This window comes from Neovison vison, chromosome 13, assembly GCF_020171115.1.
Source record: "Neovison vison isolate M4711 chromosome 13, ASM_NN_V1, whole genome shotgun sequence".
In the NCBI taxonomy this organism is placed as follows: Eukaryota; Metazoa; Chordata; class Mammalia; order Carnivora; family Mustelidae; genus Neogale; species Neogale vison.
Genome location: NC_058103.1, coordinates 114,648,794 through 114,666,159, shown reverse-complemented (window position 1 = coordinate 114,666,159; position 17,366 = coordinate 114,648,794). Strand labels below are relative to the sequence as shown.

The following is a 17,366-nucleotide window of genomic DNA, read 5'->3' as shown; positions in this document are numbered from 1 at the left end:
TAGGTCTCTTTTTTATCCAAAACACACTGACTTGAAATGGACATTTTTTGGTAGCTTTCTCAGACTTTCAGTTTCAATTCACGTTCACTCAGCTTGCTGTGTAACCTGTATTACTTACGCTGTGTTTTCCCTGACTGAAAGGAACTGAGTTATTGCCTTTGCGGTTACTCTGAGTGGTGAGGTTATTTTGGGCCATGAGGGCTGGGGCAAAGGTAGGCTGGGGAGCGAGGTGAAATAAATTTCACAGCTGAAACTTGGTTTTCAAGCCTCATATGCACCGAAATCTAATTCTTGTTAGGAGTAGAATTAATGTGTGTACATTAATGTGTGTACATATCATCTGCTTGTTAATTACTTGAAACTCAGAAAAAACACATCAATGATTTAGGAGGGATAGCATTTTTTATTCTTGGTTCCATATTTAAAAAATAACATCGTTTCCATTTTGAATTAAGTGGAAGGGTTGAGAAAGGTCACTTTTTCTGCTTTATAATCGCAAAAACAAACCAACTTTAAGTCTGCAAGTTTTAGATACAAGAATACCCCTGATATTACCATGACATAACAAACCAATTCTGCCAGACTACAGATAGAGAGGAAAGGAAAAATTATGACTATCAGAAAGCAGCAATACTTATTAGAAATAACAGGTAACCTTAGGAAGTTATCAGCTATGAGTTTTAAAGCCACAGAACTTTGGATGTTAAGGAAGGACTGTATGCATGGGTAACAGACAAAGTGAAGAAAAGCGGTTATCGATGCAGAGCAGCAAGTCAACCCATCCACTGAGCAAACTAAAAGGTCAAGCAGCCATATATTTTAATGAAATTACTCAAGATTCCCCCTCTCTTAAAGCAGTCCAGAAATCAGATGGTGGGAGATGGGCTAACATATCTTTATCAAATATCTGCAAAGGTTAGAAAGATAGCCAGGAAAGCCTCTCATGGTGAATAGAAGAGATACCACAGAAATGAGTATTTGATTCTCCCAATATTTAGATCTTGAATTAGGTTAGATCTTGACCTGCTTCTACCTGAAGCTTGATTCTTCTAGAATGTTCTTCTTGCATTCCTTTAGATTTCACATATACTTGATTTCTTTAAAGATCACTGCTTTTCCTTAAGGATAAGCCAATGTGGATAAGGGAGACAAAAAGGGAATTAATAAATGTTAAGATAGCGTGGTTTTAAGGTTTTGATACATAACTTCAAGACATTTTCACAGAGCACACTGCTGTCAAGTTAGGGTTAAAGTGAAACTTTCCATCTGGATAATACAGAGGAGGACATTCTTCCAGGGAAAAATAAGAACACTAAACTTCCCTCTACTGGGCATCTTCCTTCAGGCACTGAGACTGCAGCCATCCAATAAATGGGGATGGGCAGAGAGAAAAGACTTCAAAAGTCACAGATATACTTTGATAGCTAATTTTTGGCAAGTCTGGCAATGAGATCTTTCCATTCTCCTCTTTTCTTTGTGATGTATGTAGGAGTGAGTAGCTGCAATAGTGATTCTGGCTGTTGCCTAAAGAAGTTCTGACACAAGGCCTCAGTGTTACAAATCACATACATCCCACAGTCATAACTGTTTTGTTGAGCAGGGGCTTTTTCTTCCACAAAGGCCAGTTTGTCTCCTTTTCTGCCCAAGAAAGCTTCCAGTTTCTCTGCTACCTGCTTTGCATGGACTGAGTTACTTCTGCTATGAGAATCATAGTGAAAAAAGCTATTTTTATCTTGGACATAAACCAACAAACTCCAATGGGTTCCCCCAGCTGCCTCGTTGGAATTATCATTGATGGCTAAAAATAAAACTCTTTTGTTGGGGAGGTCCAGGGGTTCAAGGAACATGGCAATCTCTGCTCGGTTGCTAGTGCACTTGATGAACTGGGTAACTTCAGGGCTGATGAAGCAGACACGGTCAGAACAGTCATGAAACTGACAGTTGGCAAAGTACTCAAAGGCAAATCCAATGATATGGTCATTGAGCCAGCTTGGAGGATCCAATAGTGAGACATCTGATTGCCGCAGTAGACTGTCCATGTAACTCAAGACTACAGGGTCCATCTTGTACTAACCAGCGTTGATGAGAAATTCCAGAAGCTGAAGGAGAGCAGAAGATAATATTTACTGTTGAATATGATGCCTGGGTGTAAAATGAGGGTCATAAATAGGAGCTACTCTTACAGGGTTTTGGTAAAGATTAAATATAATTGCAAAGTGTTCAGCAAGAATGCCCGACTAAGAGTAAACATTCAAGAGACCCTAACTTACGTGCTATATATTAACAATTAGTTAGAATGAAAACTTTGGAAATTTTTCATGTTGAAACAATAAACATGATTTAAAAAAAAAGATTTTATTTATTTATTTGACAGAGACAGACAGAGCAAGAGTGGAACACAAGCAGGGAGAGGGAGAAGCAGGCTTCCTGCTGAGCAGGGAGGCCAATGCAGGCCTCCATCCCAGCACCCTGGGATCATGACCCAAGCCTAAGGGTCTGGGTCTTCGCCCAGTTGCCCAATGACTGAGCCACCCAGGTGCCCCAATAAGCATGAATTTTTAATTTCCTCTTTAGAGGAAGAGTTTTGTTAAAATTATAACAAATATTTATGAAACTTCCTAGCATTAACCATATACTTATTTGGCCCTTTATGCATGATAATAATGGAAAATTATTTTTATATTAAAGTGAATTTTCAAAGAGTCTAAAGAAAAATGTTGCTCATTAACAAAGGAAATAGTTTCCGTTTCAACATTAATTTTAAAAAGATAAAAATACTGCTTCCTCATTCCATAATGGAAAGTGACAGTGATTAGAGTTGTAGTTAAAAGGAACTACAATTTCAAGAATAGAAAATTGTGAGAGTAACACAAATGAAAACCATTCCTGGTTGTGCCCGAGTTGCGAGCATGAGTGATATAATATGTCCTAGTTCACTTCCCATCTTTAACCTCAAGTGGTAAGATAAAGACTATGTAATTTTATTTTATTTTATTTTATTTTATTTTTTTTAGATTTTATTTATTTATTTATTTGACAGAGAGAGATCACAAGCAGGCAGAGAGGCAGGCAGAGAGAGAGGAGGAAGCAGGCTCCCTGCTGAGCAGAGAGCCCGATGCGGGACTTGATCCCAGGACCCTGAGATCATGACCTGAGCCGAAGGCAGCGGCTTAACCCACTGAGCCACCCAGGCGCCCAAGACTATGTAATTTTATAATATAAGCTACAGGGCACCTGCATGGCTCAGGTGGTTAAGGATCTGCGCTGGGCTTGGGTCATGATTCTAGGTCCTGGGACTACGCCTCAAGTTGGGCTCCCAGCTCAGCAGGGAGTCTGCTCCTCCCTCTCACTCTGCCTCTCCTTCTTCTTGTGCTCTCTCTCTCTCAAATAAATAAATAAATCTTTAAAAAATACATGTAAGTTAGAATTTTTTTGTAAACTGAAAGGTAGTTAGGCACAGGAATCAAGAGACCTGGATCTAGCCCCAGTCCTATCACAAACTTATGCTTTTGTCCTGGCTTTTGTTGTCTGTGAAAAGGATCTAGATCTGCTTTACATCCCTCAGTGAATTGTAGAAGAGGCCCCACAATTTCACTCAAAGGTAATGGAAAGAATATAAAATGTTGTACCAACAGTATTTATATCATTAATTGCTATTAGTAAGGAAAATTTAGATAGCACTCCATACCAATGAAAGCAAATGAGGTTTGGAAACAAACATCTATTCCTCTTATCTTGTCCAAACAGAAGCATGACTAATTTAGAGTAGAGCAGGACAAATTATATGAGTTTTAAGATTAATATAGTCATGGTCACCCAAGGTAAGGTTGCTAACAAAGACAGGAAGTCTGATCAGAGTGGAGGGTAACATAGTATCTGAGCAAAAGAGAGCTAACTGCTATTCATGACCTGGCAGCGTTACATCACTACAAATCACAATGCAATCAACAGTCACATGAAGAAAGAGTACAAAACAAAGCATACTGTAAGAAAATGTAACCATCTCTGTGAAAGACTGGGCTAGAATAATCAATTTAATCAATTCTGGCCGTTAGACCAAGTTTCTACCACTTGATCACACTACTAAAATAATAAAATTTTGTGGCACAACCATTTAAATTAAAACCCCGCAAAAACCTACACAGAAAAATAAACATACCCCTCAAGAGAAAAAGCCTCAAGTAAGTGAGGTAACTAAGAAGCACCAAAGATGGTTTTAGGTGCATAGAGTGTATCATAATTGAACTATTTCAGAAACAATATAAAGCTGTTTATGAGAAAAAAAATATGTCTTAATACAGATATACAGAGAGAGTGAGCACAGGCAGACAGAGTAGCAGTTAGAAGCAGAGGGAGAAGCAGGCTGCCCGCCGAGCAAGGAGCCCGATGTGGGACTCGATCCCAGGACGCTGGGATCATGACCCGAGCCGAAGGCAGTAGCTTAACCAACTGAGCCACCCAGGCATCCCTCTTAATACAGATATACAAAATAAGATGGCATGAATTAAGATTTTCTTAGGAAGAGAGAATAACTTCAGCAGAGACACAAACTAGAGCCAGGACCAAAGTTAACGAGGCATAGAGCACATTTGCTATGGGTGGGCCACAAATCTGGCTGTAAGCTTTTTGGCAGCTAACCAGAGAGCATTAAGTTAAACATTCACAATGTCCATAAGGTAAAAACAAAGCAATTTCTCAGAAGAGGTAAAAGGATTCTTTGTATTAAGCTTAGACAGTTTTTGTTCAAGAAATTTTCATAAAAGACACAGTGTATCATAATGAATAATATGCCACAATATTTTTATAATAGATGAAGTAGTTTCAGAGGATTGTTTCTTAAAAGAATCCTTCATGCCCAGCCTGATGGCAAATGAATAAATAGCATTCTAGTAAAAGCAAGTCTATGGAGGCTAGATACTCAGCTTGCTGCTGATCTGACTTAAGAGTAAATGAATATGAAAAGGGAATGACTGCTTGTGCATCAAGCAAATCTCCCTCAAACTCCCACCGCCCCCTTTTTCATGCTTTCAGTGAATACTGTGTAGTGGTAAATGCCATATTGTACTGCCTGGCAAATACTCGGAAACCTACTCTCTACACTATCAGCTGAAATCAAACTCGTATCTTAATAGCCAAACCAACTAGGGACAGAAATCTACAAGGAGACCTGAAAAGACAGGCATCTCAGCTTGGAGGGAGTGACCAAAAAGGCCAAGATTTCTTTCAAAAAAAGTCTTAGTGGGGGCACCTGGGTGGCTCAGTGGGTTAGGCCGCTGCCTTCGGCTCAGGTCATGATCTCAGGGTCCTGGGATCGAGTCCCGCATCGGGCTCTCTGCTCAGCGGGGAGCCTGCTTCCCTTCCTCTCTCTTTCTGCCTGCCTCTCCGTCTACTTGTGATTTTTCTCTGTCAAATAAATAAAATAAAATCTTAAAAAAAAAAAAAAGTCTTAGTGTTTTGATTTTGAAAATACCCAAAAGACAGACAATGGGTCAATCAAGGATCTGGCTCTATCCCACTGGATGGAAGGATTGCATGACTGCAACAGTTTAACCACAACAATCCTAAAGCAAATGGAACCAAACTAGCCTTTGGCCAAACCATCATTAGCAAAGAAAAACTCTAAACTTCACATCTGAAGACTTAAATTTTAGACTCAGTTCTTTCACTCATTGGCTGTGTGATCATAAATAAACTACTTAATTTCTTTAAGCCTTAATATCCTCTTCTGTAAAGTGAGAATAACACATGACCTTTCTCACAGAGTATATGTCAATATAAAATGAAGAAACACTGATAACTAAGATTTTTTTATTTTATTATTTATTTGACAGAGAGAGATCACAAGTAGGCAGAGAGGCAGGCAGAGAGAGAGAGAGGAGGAAGCAGGCTCCCCGCTGAGCAGAGAGCCCGATGCGGGACTCGATCCCAGGACCCCAGGATCATGACCTGAGCCAAAGGCAGTGGCTTAACCCACTGAACCACCCAGGCACCCCCTAAGATTTTTTTAAAAATGTAACATAAAGTAGTAGCTCCAGACATCCACTGTGTCATGGAGAAATTTTATCCCAACAACGGGTAACTGTATTTCATTCAATAAATGTTTATTGAGTGTTTCCTATGTGTTAGGGACTGGAAACACAGAATGGGAATGAAATAGTCCTAATTCTTACCCTCACTGAGCTTAAGTGAAGTTATAACTTCAGTGAAGTTATAATGTGGTTATAATGAAGACATCATAAATATATATATATTTATGTATATATTATATATATAATACATATATAATGAAGACATCATAAATATACAATTATTTTAGTCAATAAACACCTACTGAGAACCCAATTTTTTAAAAAAGATTTTATTATTTGAGAGAGAGAGAGCATGTGAGAGATCATGAGCAGGGGGAGAGGCAGAGGGAGAAGCAGACCTCCCCCCTTCCCTGCTGTGCAAGGAACCTGATGTGGGACTTGATCTCAGGACTCTGGGATTGTGACTGAGTTGAAGGCAGACGTTTAACTGACTGAGCCACCCAGGCACTCCTGAATACCCAATATTAGCTATTGTGGGAGATACCAAGATGTACAAGGTAGCTTATAATCAATGAGATAAGAAACCCACAAGGGGCAGAAATAAAATGTATGGGAATTCACAACAGGGAACAATGACCCCTGGCTAAGAGGCTGAAAGGGAAGGAGAGCTGAGATCAGGAAAAATTTCACGAAGAAAGTGATGTAAAAGTGGGCTCTTGAAAGGCAGGTAGAGTTGGATGCATGGAGGAGGGCATTAGGGAGGTAAGAGACACAAGGGAAGTGCCTTAAAAAGAGTGGTCCAGTCTGCCTGGAATGAAGTTAGAGTCAGGATGCAGGTGAGGGTAGATGAAGATTATCAAAAGCTAAATGGTAATGGACTGAAATCCAGGTGAAAGAGTTCGAAATTTATACTGGAGGAAATGGGAAGCCATTATGGCAAGGCTGGTGCTTTATTAAGTTTACTAATTCAGCTGTGGTATATAGGATTAATTGGTAGGGAGAGAATATGGAAAAAGATGGGCGCCTGGGTGGCTCAGTGGGTTAAAGGCTCTGCCTTCGCCTCAGGTGATGAGCCTGGGATCGAGCCCCGCATCAGGTTCTCTGCTCCGCGGAGGGCCTGCTTCCCCCTCTCTCTCTGCCTGCCTCCCTGCCTACTTGTGATCTCTGTCAAATAAATAAATATATATATATTAAAAAAAGAATATGGAAAAAAAGATCAAAGTAGAACTTTATTGAAAGTGAAAGTGAAGATATAGAAGGAAATGACCTAAATCAGGGGAAATGGTAGTAGAAATGGGGAGGCAAGGAGGAAAAGGTACTGTAGACAGAGACTCAATAAGTGACCAGAGAATAGCGGATAAGAGAGAAGAATTGGGAAATGGCCTGTGGGTTTTAGGTGGGGTGACTGAAAGGATGATGATCCCGTTATTAATGGGGTAGGGAAAGGGAGACAGAAAGGGACCTACCAAAAGAACCAAGAGCCATCTAGAACCATCCGAGGGATATTTCCTTTCTATATAGTGAGCACCGTGGTTGGGGTATCTGAGGTACAATAAATGTTTGCCAGAGGACTGAAGCATTTCAAAGAAAGGAGTCAGACCATACGGATTAAGGAAAACAAGATAAGTAAGGCCTCTTAAGATGTTTGTATTATCTTTTACAACCCCATTTTTGCTTTGGTTTTGTGTTTTTTCTGTTCTCCTCTGTTAATTAATAGTAAATTCCTTCAGAAATAAGACCTATGTAAGACCTTGGTCTTAGTGGATGGTAAGGAAGATTGGGGAGTGAACTAAGGAGGCAATAATCTCCCAATTCTATTTGTAAAGTCCCATAAATCATACTATAGTTCTATGTTTTGGAGTTAGGAGGCTTTGGGTCCAGGCTCTGACTTTGCCACTTGCCTATCTATGTGACTCCGGGCAAGTTATTTATTCTTTTTCTGGGCCTCATTCTCCTCATCTGTAAAATGAGGTAATAAGAACACCTGCCTCACAGGGTTGTTACACAAAATAAGAGTAAAAACATTTGGCATGGGGACGCCTGGGTGGCTCAGTTAGTGAAATGTTTGCCTTTGGCTCAGGTCATGATCGTGGGGTCCTGGGATTAAGCCTCACATTGGGCTTCCTGCTCAGTGGGGAGCCTGCTTCTCCCTCTGCCTGTGGCTCCCCCTGCTTGTCCCCTCTTTCTCTGACAAATAAATAAAATCTTAAAAAAAAAAAACCCAAAACAAAATAAATCAAAAAAGCCCACTCTGCATGTCATCTGACATACAGCAGGCTCTCAGAAAGTTTTCTTCCTTGCTCCCTATATTTCAGGTGGTAATAATGGGACTTGGGAATTTCTTTTTTTTTTTTTTTTAATATTTTATTTATTTATTTGAGAGAAAGAGAGAGAAAAAGAGGGATAGAGAGAGAAAGAGAGAGAGAGAGAGAACAAGCAAGGTAAGTGACAGGCAGAGGGAGAGGGCGAAGAATGCTCCCTGGGGAGCGGGGAGCCTGACACAGGGCTCCATCCCAGGACCCTGGGATCATGATCTGAACTGAAGGCAGATGCTTAACAGACTGAACCACCCAGGCGCCCCAGAAACTTCTTGAAAATAAAGCATGTTTGTCTTTTTTATAAAGTCACAAAGTCATAAAGGACAGACAGACCTAGCTAGGGCATGACTCTGTGCTCTGTGCTTTACCTTTGGCATAAGATGAGTGAATGCTAACTCCAGAGAAAATTGTTCTCTCCACCTGAGTGAAGCAATGATGTTAGTATGTTGTCAGTATATACAAGCCCTGCAATTACAGTTTATTGTATCTTCCAACTTCTGTAGCTAAATGAAGGTAATATTGAAACCAGAGCATAGAACAGTTATAAACAAAGGCTTAATTTTTTTTAAAAGGAGCCTACTCTTTCATATAAATCTTAAAACCCTTAAACCCAAGCATATTACTTGAATGTTTATTATAAAAAATAAGGTAATTACTAAAAGGTAATAAAAACAGCCTTAAAGGGAAAATTTATAATTCAACATTTACCAACCTGATTAGCTGCTGATATAATTAAGGGAAGAAACTGCTGGCTCAGTAGAAAAAAACACTAGGTTGGGAGTCAGTTTCAATGAACTGTGTTCCAAAGGAGTGCTGTCTAATAGTACTTTTGGTGATTATGGAAATGTTCCTTACAGGTAATGTCCAAAATAGTAGTCACTTGCCACATGTAGCTACTAAGCACTTGAAATGTGGCTAGTATGAACTGAATATTTAATTTTAATCAACTTAAACTTAAATATCTACATGTGGCTATTCACTACTGTTTTAGACAGCACAGTTTCACAGATTTCATAGGTATTTTTTGAAAGAAAAGAAACAAGATTATATAGTTAAATAAGATAGGGAAATGCTGCATCCTAAAACTCCTTACTGGAGATTCATAAGGCACATAAGCATATTAGAGGCTAGAAGAAGTTCTGCAATAAAGAAAGGTAACTTTTCTTGGTCTTTTTTTTCTTCCCCCAAACTCACTTGACCATGAGACATTTTTTTTTTTTTTTAAACAGAATATCTATCAATACCTTATGGTCTGTGCAATAAAGTTTGGGATATGCTTGCTGAGCTATTTAACAAATGGCACCGAACAAACTGTGAAACATTCGATAAAAAAAGAAGTTAGATTTCTACCTCATACCTTATATTAAATTATATTTTAGGTGGAGTAAAATTTAAGTGTTAAGGAAACAAAAATATTGGAAGAAAAGAGAGCTTAATACACTTACGTGACTGGCCAATAAACACAGGTAAAGAAACTCAACACTTGACTAGTAATCAAAAGAAAATAAGTTAAAGCAAGATTTCATCTTTAGCTATCAAATCAGCAACGATGAGGAAAACTGATAAGTCGCAATGCTGAGAGACCATGGGAAAACAGGCATTCTCCTTGTTTACAGGAGTATAAACAAATGCAAGCTTTTTGAAGGGTAGTTTGCCACTATATTTTAATTCTTAAGAAATGTCTACATGCAGGTATTACACTTTCAGAAATCTATCTTAAGGGAAGCATTAAGGATGTGTGCAAAAATTTAAAAAGAATGTTCATCACAGCAATGTTTATAAGAGAAAAACTAAAAGAATCTGAAAGTTCAAAAGAAGACTGGTAAATTTAAATAACAGGCTCTCATACAAGGAAATATTTCAGCCATTAAAAAACAAAATTATAGATACAAATTTACTGACATAGATATTCATGATATGCTATGAAAAGGAAGTTTATACAAAATTTGTACAAAACAGGGGCACCTGGGCAGCTCAATGGGTTAAGCCTCTGCCTTCTGCCTGGGTCGCAATCTCAGGGTCCTGGGATGGAACTCCATGTCAGGCTTTCTGCTCAGCAGGGAGCCTGCTTCCCCCCACTCCTCTCTGCCTACTCATGATCTCTGTCAAATAAATAAAATCTTTTAAAAAAATTTGTATAAAATATACACAAAAATAATCAAGAATGATAGCCAAAGTTTAAATATCATTTTAAAAAGAGAATTATTAGTACTTCTTAGCTTTTTTCCTTCTACCTTTTGATACTGTCTGCTTGCTTTATTTTTTTACCGTTTCTTTTTATAGTGAGCACATAACCAGTAAATACAGCTATTTCCATTCAGGAAGAAAAAAGATGTACCACCTCCCACTCTTACACTGACCTAAAATATGTCTGTTTCTTCAGCTCACTGGTCTCACTTCTGTCCTCTGGGAAAAAAACAGAGGAAGTCTAATCTCTCTTCTACGAACCTTCAAACACAAAGATGTAAAATTAATCTGTTTACCAAAATTGGATTACGTTCAACTTCTAATATATGATTCCATTTGCGATTTCACAAAAGGAATAGAATCCCAAGACCAAATGTGCACTTCATGGCAGCATAAGCAGAAATATTTTCAGGAAGTTAGTTCAAACTTTTTTTTTTGTTTTTGTTTCAATTTCCCCCATTAAACATTTCCTTTTAAAGCTAGCCTAAACCATCCAAAGATTTGTATAAAGTGGAATGTCAAAATTACCATCAAGATTTATATATCCCTCTTGAAGGCAGAGATTATTAGAGTTTACTCATACTTGTTTTCTTTAGTGATTGACAAACTGGAGAAATTTTAATAAATGTTTTTCCTGAACAAAATACAGAAGTAAAATACATTTTGAAAAACTCCTAAAAACAAAATTGTTATAAACATAGGAAGATCTCTTAATTTCATAAATTGCTTACAAATTTGAACAATATTCCTCGGACATCAATATTTTTTAAGTAGAGGAATTCAGCTCTCAAAGTAGAAAAACTACTTGGTATGATGATTGTGCCTATTAAGTCTACTACCATAAATCTCATTTGGTCCTGCCTTGGGCCAAACTAGGTGACTTTTTAGGATTTCTTCTAGAACTAAGGTTCTCTATTTACTGCTCTGTTACTACGTATGGCTATCAAGGGCTAAGGTGTTGTTGACTATGAAAAGAATTTTATTCTCAGTCTCATTTCTAATTCAAAGGTTCCATTTATAATTGTACCACATTTTTTTCCTTACTCTTAACCTGATGTAAACACCAGCCTTTTCTTAAACTGTGCTTTGCTGAGAATCTTCTGAGAAATGACTTTATACAACTGCAAAATTTAAAATACCTGGGGTTGTTAAGACAGTGTGTGGGGAGGCCAATAGGTTCAATGAGAGGTCTGAGTAAGATAATATTTTATAAAGGAGTGGACAGATTTTATCATATGCATCAACACATTAAAGCTCAGAAGGTGTGATCAAGCTAAAGTTGTAATCTGACTGATTTCTTAAATAACCACTGTGTTCAGCACACAGTAGATATATCCAAACATAGTTTTAAAGAGTATGAAAACCCACCATCTTTTAATCTTATTTTTCCTATAGATTTCAAAGCCTGGTAAATAATTATTTCATAAATAGTTAAGAGGTAAATTGTTATTACAAACTCCCACTTAATGGGTTTCAAAAAAGTGGTTGGCACATAGTAGAGGCTCAATGAATATTTAATAAAATAATGAAAGAAATAATGAGTATATGTTTTACTGTATTGTACTCATAGGAAAACAAGATCTGAAGTGTCCCAATTATACATAAGGAATTTTCTGTTGTAGCAATTTGTCTTTAAATGTTAATTAACACAAATATTTGTGAGTTATCTGACCAAGCTTGACTTATATATTATTAAGCAGGGCTAAATATTTCTAGCAACTTATTTTAGCTGCTGATGTAAAATTCCAAGTTACTACAACAAATAGTAGTGAGAATATCAGAGCCAACTAAGGCCAAAAATCCCAAGCTTTTGTTTTGAAGGAATTGAACCTACTACAGTACTCTGAGAGAGTATTTATTCATTGGCCATAAGGGAAGGAGGGCCTCAAGTTTTTTTTTTTAAGATTTTATTCATTTATTTGAGAGAGAGAAAGAGACAGCGATAGTGACAGAGATAGTGGGAGAGAGCACAAGTGGGGAGGAGAGGGAAAAACAGACTCTCCCCCTGAGCAGGGAGCATGATGTGGGTGGGGCCCAATCCCAGGACCCTGGAATCATGACCTGAGCCAAAGGCAGACGCTTAACTGACTGAGCCACCCAGGCACCCCAGAAGGCCTCAAGTTTTTAAACCTATAATCTAGATGCTCAAAAATACTAATTGTAATTGGGACAATTTTTTTTCAGTTTCAAGATTGTGTTTTAGTGCTTTTCTAACAGATTAAGGTGTGGAAGGGGAAGCCATTTAACTGGAAGCCAGAGAAAAGAAATTTCAGAGATCTTTTTTAAGTAATGAAGATTCTTAAAAAGCTTTATAAGTTTCACGTATTCTTGCTGCAGATAGATCTGTTTCCCATTCCCCTAAAAAGGAGAAAACAGATGAACCTCAACCTCTATATGAACTTGATTCTCAGTCTGTATTGAACCGTATCAGTACTGAAATGGTCTCCAATAGTTAGATGTACAAGATCTATATACGCTAGTCATGCTGAAGAAGGTAGTCTCTCAGAGAAACTGACTCAGAAAGTTAACTTTACATTACTTATTTGGATTAGTTAACACTTGGACCCCATAATTACTTTTTTTGAATATGTTTAAAAAAACATACAAGTTGGGTACTAGCTGGAATCTGTAAGTTTTGCATAGTCTGGTATTGATCAGTTTCTTTCTTTCTTTCTTTTTTTTTTTTTATTACTGATCAGTTTCTAAAGAGATGGGTTATCTGGGCTTTGAGGACTTCCTTTTTGTTTGCTAATGCATTCTACTCATCTAAGAGGTTTAAGAGATTGACAAAGAGAGAGCAATCTTGACCTTAAAAAGTCAGAAATATAGGACTTACAGGTGTAGATGGAATTTAATCAAGGAAGGCCTTAGCAATACCTGGGAATCTATATATATTGTAAAAGCCGTTACACATCAGAAGTACTAACATTATCACTTATAATACAAAAAAATGGGCATCTCTATTGAAAGGTATGTGATTTAGTCCAATTTATATTTCTTTAGACTAGACAGTCACACTGGGGAAACAAAATAACATAGCAGACCCTTTAGAGATCACATTATAGTAAAATTTAGTTAAAATTAAGAAAAAATTATTTACTGCTCCAGACTCTTCATTCCTGTCTTCTTCTTCTTTTTTTTTTTTTTTAAAGATTTTTATTTATTTATTTATTTGACACACACAGAGAGAGAGAGAGATCACAAGTGGGCAGAGAAGCAGGCAGAGAGAGAGGGGGAAGCAGGCTCCCCGCTGAGCAGAGAGCCCAATGCGGGCCTCGATCCTAGGACCCTGGGATCATGCCCTGAGCCAAAGGCAGAGGCTTAACCCACTTAGCCACCCAGGTGCCCTCATTCCTGTCTTTTGACAATACAATCTACACATTACTGCTAGATTTGTTTTTTAAACAGAATGCTAATTAATTATTCTACTCAAAAAATTTTAAAATCTCTTCATTATCTACCAAATTTAGTACTAATTATACTCTGGCATTCAATGATTTCCACAAAAAGAGCCCCAATGTATCTTTCCCAATTTATTTCCTAGTACTGCTCCTGAATATATATAAGGACAAGCTCAGTATTCCTATAGGCCCACATTATTAGGCAATAATGAATTAGTACTGGTTGCTGCCCTTAGGTACAAGAGGAAAAGAACACAGCCAGTTCCCTACTCCCAGAGAGAGCCTGGGAAATGAACACTATGCCAGTATCTTCTGAAACACAGATCTGATCTGTCATGTTCTTGCTTAAAACTATTATGGTCAGGGACGCCTGGGTGGCTCAGTTGGTTGGACGACTGCCTTCGGCTCAGGGCGTGATCCTGGAGTCCCGGGATAGAGTCCCACATCGGGCTCCCAGCTCCATGGGGAGTCTGCTTCGCTCTCTGACCTTCTCCTCGCTCATGCTCTCTCTCACTGTCTCTCTCTCTCAAATAAATAAATAAAATCTTTAAAAACAAAACAAAACAAAAAAAAAACAAAAAAAAAACTATTATGGTCAGCTTTTTATAAATCTATGCTCCATGGGCCAGGATGCAGTAAGAATTAAAGGTTCCATGAACTTGGACTGGGAAAAAACCTGCATCTTGATTTTTGATAATATCTAACTGAAATTTAACATTTTCTTCAATAAGTATAGGATAATCCACAGTAGTATTAGCAGTCCCTATATCTTTTCACCAACAGAAATACATTTTCATATTACACTTAAGTTTTTAAAAATATTTCAAAATTTCAAAAGTATTTCAAAATACAATTTATACTCATCACTATTTTGAAATTACTTGCTGCCAGATGTTATTTAATGCATAAAGAAACACACATATGACCACATTAAACACCTGTTTTTTAATATTTTTAAAATTTTCAATAAAATTGATTTTGTTTCTATTATTTTATTTTCACATTTAAAAACATTCTGAGATAGGGGCCACAGGCCAGGCTGCCAAAGAAGTCCATGGTGTAAAAAAAGGTTATTTTATTTTTATCCTTGTTTTTTATAGCTATTAATTGCTTATAGTAGATAATCTAAATACTTTAGCCTGGAATTCAAGGCTCCTTATCATCTGTTCACACCCACTTTATCATCTTTATCTCTGCCCCACCCCTACCCTTCATATTAATTCCTAGTCATACCAGACAACAGTAATGCTGTCTTATCTGCAGGCAGATAGACAAGTTTTTGGATTAGCCCTAGTTAATAGACAGTAGCCATGCACTGCTTTGGCTTTGCCTTATAGAGACCTCTCTGCCTGCCAAGTGAATTGTTCTTTTAAAAGGTTTGTTTTCACTAATACTATGAGATCTAAATAGGGTTATATTTTAACAGTCTTTATATCTCTCTCCTAACTTAAATGTTTGCTGAGTAACAGAAGACAGATTCTAAATTGGCAAGGCACTGCAGTAATCTCTAGGGGAGTAAAGTTAATCTTCGAATCTCAAATTGACTTAGTTCTTTTTGGGGACAGAAATGAAGATGCCCTTGATTGAGCTCTAAGGTTGGATCCCCAGCTGATAGATGCTGCTGGATGGTAGGGAAAGGGGAGAGCCCTGAGGTGGACTTCATAAGATTGAGGGATGGAACTGTGCTGAAGGGAAAGGCAGAAATGACGCCTTTCCCATGGCCCGGAGTATTTATCCAAAACTGCCATCACTGTGCTCAAGCTTCGCATTCCATCCCCAACTCTCTCAGAGTCTCTGAGTCTAAGATGACTTCCATCTTAATGTTACAGAGCCAACGACATCAACTTCCTGCCCTTCCTAACTTTCCATCCTTTCTTTTCCTCTAGTGGTTCTCAACCTTCAGTGCACTTCAGGGGCCTTTAAAAAATACTGATGCTTGAGCCCCTCACCCCAGAGTTTGTTAGAACAGGAGCACTGGTTTTATTTTAAAAACAACAACAACGGGGCACCTGGGTGGCTCAGTGGGTTAAGCCTCTGCCTTCGGCTCAGGTCATGATCTCAGGGTTCTGGGATCAAGCCCCACATCGGGCTCTCTGCTCTGCGGGGAGCCTGCTTCCCTCTCTCTCTCTGCCTCTCTGCCTACTTGTGATCTCTCTGTCAAATAGATAAATAAAAAAAGAAAAAGAAAAACACACACACACACACACACAAAACACAACAACACCCCCCCCCCAAAAAGCTTCTCAGGTTATTCTAACGTGCACATAGGTTGAGTTCCACTACTGTCCTTGTTGCTATAAATTAGCCACCTTCACCTATGAATTGTTCATTTGTGGGTTCCATGGTACACTTTTACGCCTACGTCTCCCATCTTTAAAGATTCTCGCCCCTCATCTCCCTTCACCCTTTACAACGATGCTTTTTAAAAGGGTAATCTACGCCTATGGCCTCCACCAACTCTACTCCTCCAACGTTTTACTCTTACAGTCAATACTGTCATATGTTTTTGCACCCAGCGTTCTCTCTATCTCCTATTTCTTGGCCAGCCACACTCACTAGTCTTTAACACAACTTAGGAGTGACTCAAAGGTCACCTTGGAAACAGTTTCCCCCACTCCTTCCACAAAATCAGGGCTCCTCTTCCATGCTCGGAGGGTTCTCTGCTTTTTTTCTGTCATACATTAAAAAAAAAAAGATTTTATTTATTTGTCAGAGAGAGAGAGAGAGAGAGAGAGGCAGCGCGCGCGCGCAAGCAGGCAGAGTGGCAGGCAGAGGCAGAGAGAGAAGCAGGCTTCCCGCCGGGAGCAAGGAGCCCGAGGCAGGACTCGATCCCAGGACCCTGGAATCAGGACCTGAGCGGAAGGCAGACGCTTAAAGACTGAGCCATCCAGGCGCCCCCATAGTTTTACTTTATTACTACTGCGGATTCTCTCAACGTCTCCCACATAACACCACACTTGAGAAAGCTAAAATTGTTTCATTTACTTCTGACTTCCTAGAGTATGAAGCACGAGAAAGCACTCCGTGAAAAGTCTGAAAAATGAATGGAAAGTCAGACTAGGAAACGAAGGTCGGGGGCGGGGAAATGCGGGGGAGAGGGCGTGTGCGTGGGAAGGGGCGGGGGCTAAGAGGGGCGGTGCTGAGAATCCGGCACCAGAACTGGGGAGGGGGCAAGGATATGCCAAATCCGCGAGGGCTGAAAAGCGGCTCCCTGACGGGACAGACCGCCTGACCAACCAAAGTGGGGAGGCGGCTTCTTACCTGCCTCGGGCCTCACCACCCCAACCAGCCTTCAGGCACCTCGGTGTTGGCCGGAAAGCGAAAGCTACGGTCGCAAACCCAGAGTTTTTTACCCCAACCTTGCGACATTCTTCTCTACTGGAGTGAGAATCTGAGGCACGGTTCCGAGCTCTGCCGTAAGGTGAGGAAGA

The 17,366-nt window shown here is 39.0% G+C and overlaps 2 protein-coding genes across 2 annotated transcripts in view; one reads left to right on the top strand and one right to left on the bottom strand.

Annotated features, from left to right (window-relative positions):
* Nucleotides 1-17,366, top strand: part of MYO9A (myosin IXA) — a 321,690-nt gene that overhangs the window by 11,687 nt on the left and 292,637 nt on the right. The gene's annotated exons all lie outside the window — the stretch shown is intronic.
* On the bottom strand, nt 384-17,356 carry SENP8 (SUMO peptidase family member, NEDD8 specific). The gene is made up of 2 exons (XM_044231273.1): nt 17,197-17,356; nt 384-2,099 (listed from the first exon to the last, which is right to left on the bottom strand). Exon 2 carries the CDS (start codon nt 2,061-2,063, stop codon nt 1,425-1,427), a length of 639 nt encoding a protein of 212 aa, XP_044087208.1. The 5' UTR covers nt 2,064-2,099; nt 17,197-17,356; the 3' UTR covers nt 384-1,424.